Raw genomic sequence first — 15,774 nt, forward strand, 5'->3', positions numbered from 1 at the left:
TTCTTGTCAGTGGGTGTGTTTTTTCTCTATATTTGTTTCTGTGCTAGTCCTGTTAGGTCTCGGGGGTTTGTCTTTGGAGTTCGGTTCCTGGGGGATTCGATCCCTGGTTATTTCAATTCGCGGGAAAGGGATCTTAGGGTTTTTCTCGATCCATCGTAGGGGTTTAACAGAGAGTAATTCGATATATATTTGTGTGTGTACGTGACTTGATCTCAGCAGCAGGAAGAGGACGAAATGCTGGTCCCGCATCCCGAGTTCAATGACGGGGCTCAGCCCATGGAAGGTAAGCAATTAACCCCTCTCCCTCCTCCCGCGAGAAACAAGACTGAATACCAGTTTTGGTGAACAAATTTATAATTTGACTACTTAACAAAAAATCATATCTCGGAACGACTTAAAACTTATTTTCGTATTCTCTGAAATGTCTCCAGAATTGTTAGGCGTAGTGTAATTTTTGATATCATGGCTCGCCCCAGTTGCAGGGCAAGGAGAGACGGTTAGTACCGCGGAGAATCAACCCCCGGACGATCCTCCTTCCTCTCGATTTACCTGGGCTGTCGATAATTTTTCGAGGTTAAATGTGAAGAAGCATTACTCAGAAGTTTTCACCGTGGGAGGTTACAAATGGTAAGTGAATTATATAGCTTCGTGCTACTTCATGCTTATGTTTTTTTGGCACAATTGACTAAAAATGGGCTTGGTGTTAGTTTGTGTAAGCCGAGGGGGTTTTGCAACAGAATATAATCAGCAAATGGAATTAGGTGCAGTGCAGGAGAGCTGTAAAACATGGAATTTTACCTTGTTTTAGCATTTTTATTGCTAGCCTAGGTTTGCAATTTTAACAGATCGGGTAGACCAGACCCCTATCAGCGTCTTATGTCCGGAAGTTGTTTATTGATAATACATGCCTTTAATTCGAGTGTCCAAGAAGTGATTTTGTTGTGTCTAATGGCGATGAAATGACGCAGGCGGGTGCTAATATTTCCGAAGGGAAACAATGTGGATCACTTATCGATGTACTTGGATGTGGCGGATTCTGCTACATTGCCTTATGGTTGGAGCAGATATGCACAGTTTAGCTTGGCGGTTGTTAATCAGATTAGCCCTAAGTATTCCATCCGGAAAGGTATTTACTTCTTTTCATTTCAGTTTGTAACATCGAGTTTGACGAGGGGAAATTAAGTGGGGATCCCGGGTGTTCGTCGAGTTCATTTGCATAGGCTGGCCAACTTCACATCAAACGTCAGTTTGTTTTAATTGTACATTAAAATAGGTGATGATATAACGTGCGAATGAATTTTACCACACATTCTTCTGTATTTATTTGGCATTATGGTTTCTAATACTTAAAGAAGTGCATCCAAGGTCATTTTTTTTAGACATCAATATATCCTTGTGCCTGGCTTTTTCTTCCGCAGATACACAACATCAGTTCAATGCCCGAGAGAGTGACTGGGGTTTCACATCGTTTATGCCGCTTGGAGATGTGTATGATCATTCAAAAGGTTATCTGGTGAATGATACTCTCATAATAGAAGCGGACGTTGTTGTTCGCAGAGTAATTGATTATTGGTCCTATGACTCAAAGAAAGAAACAGGTTATGTTGGGCTCAAGAATCAAGGAGCAACATGCTACATGAACTCACTTCTTCAGACATTATATCACATTCCTTACTTCAGAAAGGTTTTTCAATATCGTCCTTCCTGCCCTTTACAATTTTGTATTGTTCTAGACAAGCAACACCCTTTGAATAATTTAATGTCCATAACCACCTGTTTTCTTTATTACCTTTACTAGCTTCTGCTGACTTAGTATAAGCATATTTTGAGTAATTTAAATTTTCATTTCTCACAATTTGCTATGAACTATGTCACACTATTGACGTTTAGGTACCAATAATGTTTAAAGTTTAGGTTCTAATAATGTTGGACATTTTTTATGGCCATCAGGCGGTGTATCATATGCCCACAACTGAAAATGACATGCCATCTAGCAGCATTCCATTGGCTTTACAGAGTTTGTTTTATAAGCTCCAGTACAGTGACACCAGTGTTGCGACAAAGGAGTTAACGAAATCTTTTGGATGGGACACATATGATTCTTTTATGCAACATGATGTTCAGGAGTTGAACAGAGTGTTATCTGAGAAGTTAGAAGACAAAATGAAGGTGCAATCTTTTGAATGCAACTGGTCATAAGCAAAATAGAATAATTTGCTGGTTTTTATACTGACGGTGATTAATTATATTCTAGTAGGATAGGCTTGTAATAAAATTAAGTTCTTCTGTTTCTTGTAATCTTTCAGGGGACAGTTGTTGAGGGCACAATACAGCAACTGTTTGAGGGCCATCATATGAATTATATTGAATGCATAAATGTAGATTACAAGTCAACAAGGAAAGAGTCATTTTATGGTATTTTTCTTCGATCTGGGACTATTTAGTAATTTACTGTATGTTGTTTTGTGTGCATTTTCTTATTGTTTGATCAATCTTGTCTGATGCCAAATATATATTTCAGATCTGCAGCTTGATGTCAAAGGTTGTCGAGATGTCTATGCTTCATTTGATAAATATGTTGAAGTGGAACGCCTTGAAGGGGATAATAAATATCATGCTGAGCAATATGCTCTACAGGTCCAAAACCTCATTACCTTGTACTCTTTCAATTGTCAAGTTTATAACACTGCTTTATTGTATCCTCGATCTTTGGGTCTACATGTGATATTAAAAGTTTTATTGAATGTGTCCTCTTTTTTCCCAACAACAATACAACTCATTCAATAACCAATGTTTTACATGTATTATGATGAAATTAGCCCCAAGAGTAAGCTTAATCAGTTGAACCATATGCCCAAGGCATGTTGCTGATGGCAAGACCTTAAGTCACAAGTGCAATGGGGTTACCAGCCTTTATTGTGGTTGGTGGTTGAGCTGCCCTCCATCCAGACATTCTGGGGAAGAGGGGGGATCCCACAAGGTTTTCTTGGAACAAAAGTACTAAAGATGAAATGAATCTTTCAGCTGGACAACTTATCTTAATTTCTGAAACAAACAAGGTTTTCTTGGAACAAATGTACTAAAGATAAAATGAATCTTTCAGCTGGACAACTTATCTTAATTTCTGAAACAATGACTACGACTGTGCTGTGTTTTCTTCAGGATGCAAAGAAGGGTGTTCTTTTCATTGATTTTCCTCCTGTACTACAACTTCAACTGAAGCGCTTTGAATATGACTTCATGCGAGACACAATGGTTAAGGTAATTATATACCAATATCTCATTTCCTTGCATTTTAGAGCTTGTGATTGGCGTTCTTATGATTCTTTTAATGATCAAGGTGCTTATTTGCTGTTTTTTGGTTATTTTGATGCTACTGTATGTGTGGAAATATTGCCATGATAGGCCTATTAAATATTTTCAGTTTAACCTTTTTAAGGGAAAGATTTGGCCATGATATACATTAATAATCCAATATCTGAACAGTCCAACTAAAAAAATACCTAGAGTGAGATATTTGTTCTTCCAAGTTCCGTTAGCTAGATGATATCCATTTTGAGAAAAAATGTATGAAAACTTATACATAGAAATCATTTTTTTGTTCTTCTAGGCAATATGACCATCTAGTTTAATATCTAGTTCCACGCTTGTTGGATGAATCTTTTTTTGGGGAGGCAAACAGTGTGGAAAAGTCTCCATGAAAATGAATTGAATCTTTTTTCTGCTGGGTTGTGTGGAAGTTCAATTTTTTGATCCTCATTTACCAAAAAGTAAGTTAAAATTTTTCTTATTCCCACTTTATCCTGATGACCATGGCGCCTTCTTGGAAAGATAGTTTTGAGAAGGCAATCTACCTTAGTATTCTCCTTGCCAGTGTTCTAAATGAGTTTGGCGAGATTTGAATAATACTTCTTATTGTAATCGAATGGATTGCAATTCTTGTTCTGGTGCAAAAATCAAGGTTTTGGGGCCGCTCATCAAGTGGAACTTATTGTACGTGAGATAGTTTCTTTATACCTTATTGGTAAAGACAATGGCTAACGACTCCGTGTCATTGATGGGATATTCTCTCATAATCATTTTTTGTGCAGCTTTTGTATGCTACTTGCTTGCCATCTTGAGTAAGTACCACACCTGCAGCTGCTCCATCTGCAACAACAATGTAGATGGTACATGGCTTTGTTGGGGCTGATAATCAGAACAGTTGCTTCTATGAGCTTTGTATTCGGCAAAACAAAGTTGGTTTGATGCCTTTCTTCCTATGAGAATATTTTGCACTTAAAACTCTCCCTAAGATTTGAGAGATTCAGTAGAAATCAACATTAAAAAGGATGCCAAATCAAGGAAGCTTCTTGCCCCAAGCATTTTGACAGGTGTCATTGATCTACCAATAACTTTGTTTTTATGGTTTGTTGATCACTCTATGTCAATGACCCCATAACTATACACCTTTTTTTTAAAGGGATCTATCGTGTTTGAGTGTTTGCGCCTTTCAAATTTCATCATTAGTCGGCAGTTTGTTAAAGATGTAAACCCATTCTGCATAGTTATAATGTAAATGATCTTAGTAAGACCATCATGTATGTAACAACCTAGGTAAGCATAGTATATTGGTGACGATTTCTATCCTAGGAGGTTTTTTGTCTCAATGATTCATCTGTGTCTCTAAACACAAATGATCGGCGGAGTTTTTATCTTCAACCTCACCCCAAAGCTAGGGTGGATCTTGTCGTCAAATTATTAAGTGAGTCCTAGTGTCTTTTTATTGAAATTTGAGTCTTTGTAAAAGTAATTTGGGAATAATCCTAGCTAATTGGCTAGATTATTTTATTACAAAATACTTGGTCTACTAGATCATATTTTGAGTCGCAAAATTGGGTAGACATTTAAGGGTCTATAACAAACGGGTTCCCCCCTTCATGTATTAAAATGTAAAATCTTCATGTAAAAAATATTTAATGCATGGTCCCTCATAATTAAACACTAGGGCTAAATATTATTAATCCCCTCATAAGTCAATTAATTAAAATTTCAGACAAAATTAAATTAAAATCCAAGCCAGAAATTTAATTAATTTTGTGTCCTAAGTAAAATTAAATTCTCCAAAGGCGAAATTCGTGGGTTTTAAAGAAATTAATTTTTGGAGGTGCCCGACCAAGGGAATATTGAAGAGATCAATAAATTTTGGACCCTTGGGCCTTGATGGTTAAGTCAAAGTCAATTTTTTGAGGAAATTAACTCAAAATAATTAATTTTGAGTTAATTAAAAATCAATTAAATGAAAAATTCAATTTTTTCCTCAAAAAAAAATAATTTTGACAGTGATGATTGAAAGTTAATTAATTTTTTATGAATGGTCGAGATTAATTTGATAGGGATCAAGCCAACTAGTCGTTGGAGAATTTATCTATAAATTAGAGGTCGGTATCAGTCTATTCGATTCGATCATTGAATCCTGTACTAGCTTGTGAAGCTTTTGTAAACTTTCTCTAGAATAATACAACGCAAAGTCTTTGGGGTCTTACTTGATGGTAGTGTTCCTCTTTGGTATTTTATGGTAATGCATATTTAATTTTTTACTGATCTTATTTATAAGTTGCAGGTTAATAGCTCTTGTAGATCAATTTATTGCATAGGTATCTTGCTTAAATTGCTAGGCTTTAAGATAGCATTAAGATTTTTATTCGATTGACAGGTATCTCCAATCTTTGAAGATTTAATCGTTATTTTATACCTATAGTAATTTGACGGCTTATATTAAGTGTGCATAAGTCATCTTTATTCATAGATTTTGGGCATTTGGGGAAGTCCAAAGTTGGATTGGCCAACTCTCGAAACTTGAGATCTAGAGACCCTTCTGGATTGAAACTCTGAGATTATCTAAAGAAATATGTTTTGCAAGGATTTGCTGGGCTAGTACCTGAAATTAAAAATATATTTATTTTCAAAATATTGTGCTAAATAGTTAGATTTGGCTAGAGGGAGCCTAAAATCTATAAATCTGGGAGCGGAGTCAGATTCATGCTCCTTAGATCTGATAGATCTGTAATTTTAATTGTATGAATTTTTAGAATTTTTAGACTGGATTTTCTAACTTGGGGTTTTAATTTCAGATTTTTTTTATTTGTTTGGGGTTTTTGGGTTTTGTTTACTGTTTGTGTAGGTATAGATTTGAAGGTTTTTCAAGGATATTTTTCAAGATATGAGACATATCTAGGCCTTGGAGGGCAAGATTTTGTCTCAAAACATAATTTGTTTGCCAGAAAGAATTCTAGATCTGGGTTTCTTTATAATTTTTTTTTTTTTTCTTTCCGAAATCAATAAATTTCTGGGCAGAGATTTTTTTGTTTGTTGTATTTTGATGTTTTTGTTTGTTTAATCCAAGGGACTAACCCCTTTTTGAACTCTCCATCCTCTGCTTGAAATTGTTTTTCCTTGCTGCGTTTTCTCCCTTTGCTGCTGCCAAATCGCAATCCTCTACTGTTGCATCTTTCTTCTCCTCATTCTCCTCTTTGCTTGCATAATCCTTATTTTTTTGCTCGTTTTTCTATGCGTATTTCGTTCTTCCTTTTCCTGCGCTCTCCTCCCAACTCGCAGTCTTTTTCCTTTGTCTGCGTCATTTTCCTTTTCTGCAGCCTTTTCTTTTTTCGTTCTACCCTTAGCCAACGTCATTTTCCCTCTCCTCTCTCCTGCGGCCCTAGCTCCATTGCCTTTCTTCCCTTCGACGTGTGTTATCTTGTTCTCCCTCCTCGCTGCTCGATCTAGCCGATGTGCTCCTCATCCTCTTCCCTTCTCCGCACGAGTCCTTTCTCCCTTGCGTTTGTGCTTCCTCTTTGCTCCTTATCCTTGCATAACCTTTCTTCACTACCTGCTGCGTCTTCCCTTGCTTTTCGCTCATCTGACCTGCACACAAAGCTCACCCTCGATTGCCTCTTTCGAATTTGTTTCATTTCGATTTTAGGGTTAGCTTTAGACTGAAAACAATCAATAACAAAATCAAATTTGCTTCATTCATTCAATTTCATTTCAAATTTTTGGGATTAGGCTTAAAAAAAAGAATTAAAATTTCGATTCGCAATTTTATGTGTGACCTTTGTCCCATATAAAACAAAAATTAAACTTTGGCCTTCAAAAAAATTAAAAAAAGGGTTTTACATTGATCCCTTTAAAAGAAAAAAATAAAATCTAACTTTTATGTTTCCACATTTAAAATCTTTTTGATTTATTGCTCGCATTTTAACTTCAAAAGATTTTTTAAGTGACATAAGTTTTAGTGAAAGTTCATCTTAAGTTATTTTTAAAAATTTTTTGTGAGAAAGGGTTTTGAGGCCTTAGATCTTTGAAATATTTTTGTGGTAAAAATTTAAAATTTTTCCATAGTCAAGGGAACATTAATTTTTTTAATATCTCTAAGGTTTGACTGTAGGAAAATAAATATTTTATGGAGTGGAGTTAATTAAGAAAATCATTTTAATTCCAGAATTGCTTGAAGTGTTTATTTGATTAGCATTTGAATTTCATGGTAATTAATTTTCGAAATTTAAGTGCTTAAGTTTTTTGCGTGCTAAGTTTCATAATCATTGACATTAGATTTTAAATATCTTTATTCACTCTAAGTGTGGGTCTATTTACCTGAAATTATTGGATATTTGCATATTTAATTTTGAGAATTTTTTCAAGTAATTTTTGAATACATTATCGTGGACTTGAGGAAAATTGCATATCGTTCATTTCCTAAATTGAGTATTTTGAGCATCTATATAATTGGCATTATTTTGAGGGTGATATTGAAGAATTGTGAAGAATTTTTTGTTCTCTTTGAGCTATAGTTGCATCAGAAAGAATTTAGATAAATTGAAGTGACAAGCTTGTGATTTAATTGGGCATTATATTGTAATATTTTAAGCATATTGCTGAGAAATTTATCTTTCAATCATTGTCTAGTGAAGTGAATATTTATTTTGGCGATTAAAGGCCTTGGCATATAACTCAGAAATAAATCGTGGCATAAGCGTTTTCAATCCTTGATCTAGCTTCATCTTGCTACGTCTTCTAATCATCTCGTGCATTTGCATATTAAGTTAGCCATGCATAATTAAAATTTACTTCCAAGCATAAGCTTGGTCGAGAGAAAGATAGGTACCCATCCATCTTTGCTTGAGAAGCTTGGTTTTAATAGTACTTAAAACGATGACCTTGCAGTCGTCAGAGCCACAACTCTCTGCAGTGCTGAAGGCACTTGGTACGTTAGATTTTCAGGAGAGGTATCGTTAATCACACCTTAGGGTGCTTCACCATATCTTCTCTTTGCCACTTACTACGAAATCATGCTTGATATAGAAAGGATTGAAGAGTTTAAACTTAGAATAGGCATTTAACTATAATTACCCAAGCTTCCTGCATCTCACATTAGTTCTAGGATCTGCATTTCATATAAGATAGTTATTCGTCCAAGCAGCAGTTGCTCATCAATTACTTGGTCCTAAATTTCCTAGCAAGATGGCTGACTCCATAAGGCACTGGTATCAATCGTCTAAATCTAATTGAATCTTTTAAATCTTGCTGAATCTAAAACAGGTATTTGATCGTTTAACTGTGTCTTGATTCCCAACCAGTTCTCCTCCATTCCATTTGCTTAGGGTCTACCCCCTTATTCTGCTGTTGGGAGATAGCTTAAATGGAGAGATTGGGGATCGGTGTGACAGCCCCTGATATGAGCCTTTGTCGCGGTGCCTAAATATTCTGTGCGACAACAGGGTCAAGTACTATGACTTCAACTAGAACAATAAATCTCAGATAATCATCTCATAAGCAAATTATACTTGGAGAATTCGATGTATTTTTATTTTTGTCTCAAGGCATCTAATAGCCTTCTAGTTATGCAAATTCTTCTCTAGTCTTATTGAAATTATAGTACCCCATAAGAATAGGAAAACGTATCTAGCAATATCTTCTTGTGTGGTAAATGTATCTAGCAGTATCTACTATTAAAATCTCTCTTGGAGAATGCAATTGCATTATATTTTCCAAATATCATAAATTATTTATCTTCTATGGTTACCTTTTTTTAGGTTTACTTCCATTTGAAAAAAATCTTTATATTCCAAAATCAAAAGAAACACATTGTCTGTCGAGCAATGACTCATACAAAACCAAAGGCATCGCAATGATAGACTATGTCACTCCTCTATGATTACCTTATTTAGTCATTGGTAGTTCACATATGTTCGATGACACCATCTTGCTTCTGCACCAACAATTTTTTTTCCAAATAGTGATTTGGATGGTTGAATGAACCGTTCTTTCAAAGTTCATTCCTCTGTTGCTATACCTCCTCCTCCTTAGTATAATTGAGTGGTTAAAGTAACTTGAAAGAATGCATAGCCTCTTCCACCAACAGGTTCAATGATCACATTCTCCATGGATATGAAACTTATTTGTTGGTTGTCATGAAAGGCATTGACATACTTCTCAAGGAGTGGTTTTATCTCCTAAGATCCTTTTCACCATCCTTTATGTTTCTCTAAAGAAAGCGTAAAACCCTCTTAAGTGGGATTATCGATGCCATAGGTATTTTGAAATTTTCATAAGGTCCTCTTCACCATGCAACCAAATTTTTACACGTTGCCAGTTGAAATCAACATAATTCCATCAATATTTACATTGTCGGTAAACTACTAATATTGGATTTAGACACATATAATACATAGACAGAAAATACACCAATAGATAAGATAAGAAAATTTATATTAGTGTCAAACAAATGAACACAACTAATAGGGATGTAAACAGTTTGATGTTCAAAAGAAGCACCTATAGCTATGCTAACAATGACAAGAAAAGTTCTAAGATCTAAGAGCAAACCTATAGAAAGCTAAGAGACTAATTGATGAAGGCAAGAGAGAGGGACACAAAATGAGTACACTGTGTTGACATGGATAGTCTACAACCCAATATGAGGTACAGGTTTAACATGGGTAGTGTTGATGTCAATGTAACTAGACTTGTTTAATATTTAGGAAAATATAATGAAGCAATATTAAACAATAAGAATATCAATTAAATAAACACTTCATGATATTCCACTTTATATATTTCATCTTACACATCTATACATTGATTAACAATATCCTACAAAACATCATCTTCTTTCTTGTAATTAGAAAATATAATTGTAGTGTAGATCTATTGTAACCTTGATCCATCAAGCATTGAGAGCATCAAATCCCTCGAGGTGCAACCTTTCCTCATGTTTTTGGACCATTAAAATGGTTTGCACTTCAAGATATTTGATACCTCTCAGTGCTTGAGAGATCTAGACTCGATCTACATTGGTAAGTGAAATCTCACTAAGAACATGTCATGTGCTATTGGAATTAGAAGTTGAGGTTGAAATAGAAGGGAGAGAAGAAGAAAGTCTCCTTATTGAAGTTCTTAATCATCAAGAGGTGGTCGATGGACTATTTGAGAGGGTTTTTTTGGAGAATGCCTAGGACAAGGGAGCCTAGTTGTGTAATCTTTTGGGAGGAATCCCTAGATTGAGGAGACTGTCACTCTTAACAACCAAGACTAGTGGAAGAATCTTTGAATGAATGTTTGGTTGCTTAGCGAAGCTTAAAGAGTGGTACTTTCTGCTAAGGGAGTCCCTCCTTGGCTTTGGGCCTAGTTTTCTAATCTTGGGAGGGATCTTGCGATAGCCCTAGATTGAGGAGACCCATCACTCCTAACAACCAAGATTGGGGGAAAAATCTCCAAATGGATGATTGGTTGCTTGATGCTCAAAGAGTGGTACTTTGTGCTAAGGGAGTCTCTATCTCTAGCTTTGGGCCCTTCCTAGAACTACTATATTTTTTGGGGTCTCATCAATGGAAAATAATTCTTTCTTGATTATTGAGTGATGGAATGTGTTAACACATATAAGAGAGGTTGGAACATGTGCAACATAACTCTAGCTTATCTAATCATTTAACAACTATAATAACTTAAGTAATAATAACATTGCTTTATTTATTTTGTGGGTTGGTAGGAAAACTATTCTATTATAGAAATTTAGATAGTTACAGAGCATAACTAAATATAACAACATATTTGTCATCTAGGAAACCATAGAAACATGACAAACAAGTCTATCATAAGTGGGGCTATGATTAAACTGAGCAACTAAAGTCTTAAAAGTCTACCCATTTGGAAACCAGGTTGTCCAAAAATTGAAAATGTATTTGATAGAATTATATATGTTATTTAAAACGTTGGTCATGCCAGAATGGAAACCAAGACCACCTGTACCTTCTAGTCTAGTGGACTCGTAAAACCTATAGCAACAAAAAAAAGAAATCCATTGTAAACCAATAATGGAAGCTTGGGGTTAGACCTGCAGAGGAACAAAGCTAATGGACACATTGGTGGGGATGTTGATAGGGTTGTCTCGAATGCCAACACCAAACACATAAGCCAAAACTCTGACTTGCTTCTTGGTGAGTAGTTTGCAAAGGTTAAGAATTCGTCCATGCAATTCAACCTTATCCAAGCATGCTCTCATCTCCATTAGCTTTGCCTCCTGTACAGTGAACGCATGCACTGTGCACCACCAACAACTTAGCGTGGCTAGTAAAAGTAATTTATGTTGCGAATGGTACCACGTCCTTGGCCTCAACCTCCTTGTTAGAGTGTGAATCATGCTTAGATTTGATCTCATTCTCTAACAACTTCAATTTCCTTTTAAGATACAAGGGAGATCGCTTAATAGAAGGTCTAAGCGACATCCTTGGCTGTAGATTCAACCCAAGTTCAACAAATAGGAGGGCAACTTCGTTGAGCAGTATGGGGAGCCATGAAAACCAACATATTTCAATTACTATAAAACAATGCATAGAGAAAGGTGAGGCTGTTAAAGCAAAGGAAGGGTGGAACAAACATATGAACAGGCAGTGGGTCTACAGTAAATCTAGAGCCATAACCCAACACTAGAGGGTTTGGATAGGTCGCATGCTTCTATTGCATCACCAATTTAGTACCGAAGGAACAAAGTTGATTTTCGAATGATCTAGGCATCATCGCATCCGAATAACTAGCGCATGGGCATTATTGCCATAATGAAATGAATTGACTATGCATGTCTCAGTATGGGGCACTGTTACCACCTAAATTAGTGTTCTTGTCAGAGCCCTCACAAGATGCTAAAATGGGATACACAGGACAAATTCTTGGCACAAGTCCCCACTCTTTAAACCCAACTCCTAAAAGGCTATGGGGGTTTTCCCTTACACATGATGCCTCACCTAAGAGATTAGAGACTAATGCTTAATAATTGAGTCTAGGATGAAGATCAAAGTTATTTATTGTAAATTATACTCATTTGAAAGTGATATTAGCCTAGGAAATAACACAGATCAAAATTAAAAATCACTCACAACTCAAGATATTTTACTTTTATAAACCCAAAAAAGTGAGTAAATAATTTCCTTACTAAAAACAAAAGATTTTTTTGAGTTGTACCTTTGATAAGGGGTTGTATTGTGTAAATTTGCTTGTTGCCTTGTAGCTTCAGATCTAAAATTCACAGAAAAATGCAAGAAACAACAAGGTAAACCTTGGCCCAATATTACATCTTCAATTGTCGAGTTGCGAATCACAACCCCGTTTAGTTTACCTTGCAATTTAGGACAAGAAATGAGCTTGGAGTCGGAAGACTAATTGCCCCCACTTTTGTCGAAGATTATCAAATTCAACTAGGAGGGATTCCTTGTGAAATACCTTTGGTCTTTGGGTCAACTATGGAATTGGATGAGATTTTCTCCTAGTTGAAGATATCCCCGACAAAGATTTGTCCAACTACTTGGATCTAATACCACCAACCACCAACAAAGGACATAATAAAGACTAGCGCCTTGATTATCCCTTCCATGTGAGTTGTAGCCCCTTGATGGATCAACCCACAAACTTTTGTGTAACTTTGGAGCAACCTATGTCTATTTTATGAAATGTTATTACTTCAAGCACTAAGAAGAGAAGGAATAGAAAAAATTAACCCACAATGGACATAATGTTTGCAATGAAAAGTTTTATTATGGTATTATGATCTCATATTTTAATAACACCACAATGTGATAAGATAAGACAAGATAAGATAATTTTATTAATGTCCAATGAATGACCATAAATAGGTCAATGGGACTGAAGGATACAACCAATAAGAGTATAATGTGGGAGGGCAAACACACCACTTAGAAAATTCCAAATCTAAATCTAAATAAAATGGAGTAAAGTAAAATATAAAAATAGCACAACCTCATAAACATCAATACAATCAAATCATGTAGAAGGCTAAGTGAATAAGTCCAGGGTTGGAGGTCAATGATGTCAAGAATGCCCGAGGTTGATAGCCGACAGTGAAGGGGGCAATAGTGATGCTAGTGACGGTGAGAGGAGGGATTAGCCTTATATAATTTCTCTAGTAACGGTTAGTTCAAAGTTTAAACCCTCTCATAATTTTTTTTTTTTAAACTTTGCATCTACAACTTGGAGACTAAGTTATTCACGAGAAAATAATAAAAATATTTTGTTACATTACAAATTGTCCATATGAAGGGTTTGACTTGTACAATGACTAGCCTTGGAGGCTCTAACAACTAGTTGATGAGGGTTGTGTTGTTTGAATGAAGGCTTGACTTGCTTGATTGGGGTTAATTGGTTGCTATGGGACTTGAATTGGTTGGAAAGAGGCTTGATCCACTTGTAATGGCTAGTTTGTGTCCATCTTTGGTCCAACATCCCATTAGATTGATCATAGCAAACTCAACGTTGCACTTCTAAAGCAAAATGGCTAGCTAGAGGAGGCCAACTTGACTTGATGATGTCCATTTGACTTTAAAATGCCACGACTAGCTCATATTGACTTTAGACATGCTCAATGAGGCTTATATTAGCCCAATGACTTATTTCATTTAACCCCGACGACTACTTTGACCTCTAAAATGACTCTCTTGACCCACTCCCGTCACTAAGGTAGGATGTCAACCTTGCATGGATGGCATGATCATTGGATCTATAATGCCTTTGGCGATATGAGGAATCTAACACATTGGTTTTATCCATATGAATTTTGACATAACTTTTGACGTAAAGTTTGGCTCTGTATGCCAAGTTTTCACCCTATTTTGCCACCTGGAAGCCACAAATGTCACCTAGAGAGGGTATGACCACCTTTAGATTGCAATTTTTGAATGAATCCTTCACCTTTTTCAAATTTTTATGTGGCATCTCGTTTATACATTATTTTGTGCAATTTGAGAACTTGTTGATTTTTGATCCTGGGATCCCCATGCATTGCCTTAGGAAATATGAAATGCTGAAAACTATGAGATTGCCATGTTGAGAACCATATGATGAATATTATGCCAAAGCCAAGGATGCATATAGATTCTATGACACATGTCCATATGGGAAGACAGGTTTGCAAGGCTTGGGTTGGACTGACCCTACAATTGCGATCACCCCTACATAACTAAAGGAAGATCAAAGGAGCTAAGAGTGGGAACCAAAGGGATTGCCCATGGCTGATCATAATAGGCCTAGGCCTACAAGGCTTTGAATTATGGCCTTTGGACTTACAATAGTGCCATCATAAATGAAAATGGCCATATGTACCCCATTGAAATGAAGGGTAAGAGGAAACACGTGTCCTCACATTCCCAAGAGCATTCACAATCTCTTGCTTCGTGTCTTATTGAACCTATATACACTCTATCTGGGGATAATAACATTGCTTTATTAAGAAATACTGACTTTATGATAAAAGTACATTCAATGTGTACCTCTAAAATTATGATAATTTAATTCTAACATCCTCCCATAATGGTCATATTACATAGAATTGTTTGTTCCGAAACAAAAAGCAAAATATTTGGAGAATGGACCAAGAAAGATGTTTGCAACCCACTTTTAAGAGATATATTCAATTAATAATTGAAAATATACTATATTCAACATAGTTGATGTGGAAGAAGTGGTGCCCCCAACATTTTTTTTGACTATTGACTCACTAGCAAGATGAAACCCAATTCTTCAATGTAGAACTTGGCTTGTTTGTGGAACTCATCTCATCCACACTATGTTTGCCCAACTCATCAAAGATTTTCTTTTGCTTCTTTGTGGAAGTACCATCTTGCTTCACAATAGAAGTTGTTGCTTCATCTACATACTCCCCAGGGGCTTTCTCTTCATGTTTTTCATGCACCCCATGGTATAAAAAGCACAATAAGTCTTTTGTTTACCTTCTCTTTGTTGTTGGCCACTTTGCCATTTTTCTTTGGAATTTTTCTAGGTACGATAGTACCACTTGGCTTTGGCTTTGCTTGTCATTTGTTGCTATGACTTTATTTTCTTGAGCACTGACTTTCATATGTCTTGTGTGCACCTACAATGTGCCCTCCTCTTTAATAAATGTGGATTCATCTTGATTCAACTTGTCTATTCATGCCTAAAATCTATTTGCCCCATGTGGTTGTAACACTACCCATTTAGAAATTCACACCTTGGTATCTACCATGTGTGCCCTAATACATGTCCTCACAAGCATGCCCTAATACTACACAATATGTGGTTATGTGTACACCTATGCATTCTTCACAAATTACAAATCAAGTTTGTGATTGATGCATATCTCGATGAATTTATTTTTTAGTTGTATAAATATTGATTCATTAAATACATTTGAATTTCTAAAGGTCGCATTGAACCATAACTATTTACCATTAATATTTCAATAATCCATGG

The 15,774-nt window shown here is 35.9% G+C and overlaps 1 protein-coding gene across 2 annotated transcripts in view; it reads left to right on the forward strand.

The window, feature by feature from the left end:
• Window positions 1-15,774, forward strand: part of LOC149229424 (ubiquitin C-terminal hydrolase 13-like) — a 151,598-nt gene that overhangs the window by 260 nt on the left and 135,564 nt on the right. The window contains exons 2-9 of one of the 2 annotated variants that reach the window (XM_089378640.1): window positions 217-283; window positions 477-627; window positions 969-1,126; window positions 1,419-1,684; window positions 1,951-2,169; window positions 2,307-2,415; window positions 2,522-2,637; window positions 3,163-3,261. In XM_089378640.1, coding sequence (XP_089234766.1) covers window positions 217-283; window positions 477-627; window positions 969-1,126; window positions 1,419-1,684; window positions 1,951-2,169; window positions 2,307-2,415; window positions 2,522-2,637; window positions 3,163-3,261 — 1,185 coding nt within the window. The remainder of the gene's footprint in view (window positions 1-216; window positions 284-476; window positions 628-968; window positions 1,127-1,418; window positions 1,685-1,950; window positions 2,170-2,306; window positions 2,416-2,521; window positions 2,638-3,162; window positions 3,262-15,774) is intronic. The other variant, XM_089378642.1, reaches the window with a different exon arrangement.

The sequence above is a fragment of the Pinus tabuliformis genome, chromosome J (genome assembly GCF_031772625.1).
Source record: "Pinus tabuliformis cultivar Carrire ecotype Pingquan chromosome J, CPIR1, whole genome shotgun sequence".
Taxonomy (NCBI): domain Eukaryota; kingdom Viridiplantae; phylum Streptophyta; class Pinopsida; order Pinales; family Pinaceae; genus Pinus; species Pinus tabuliformis.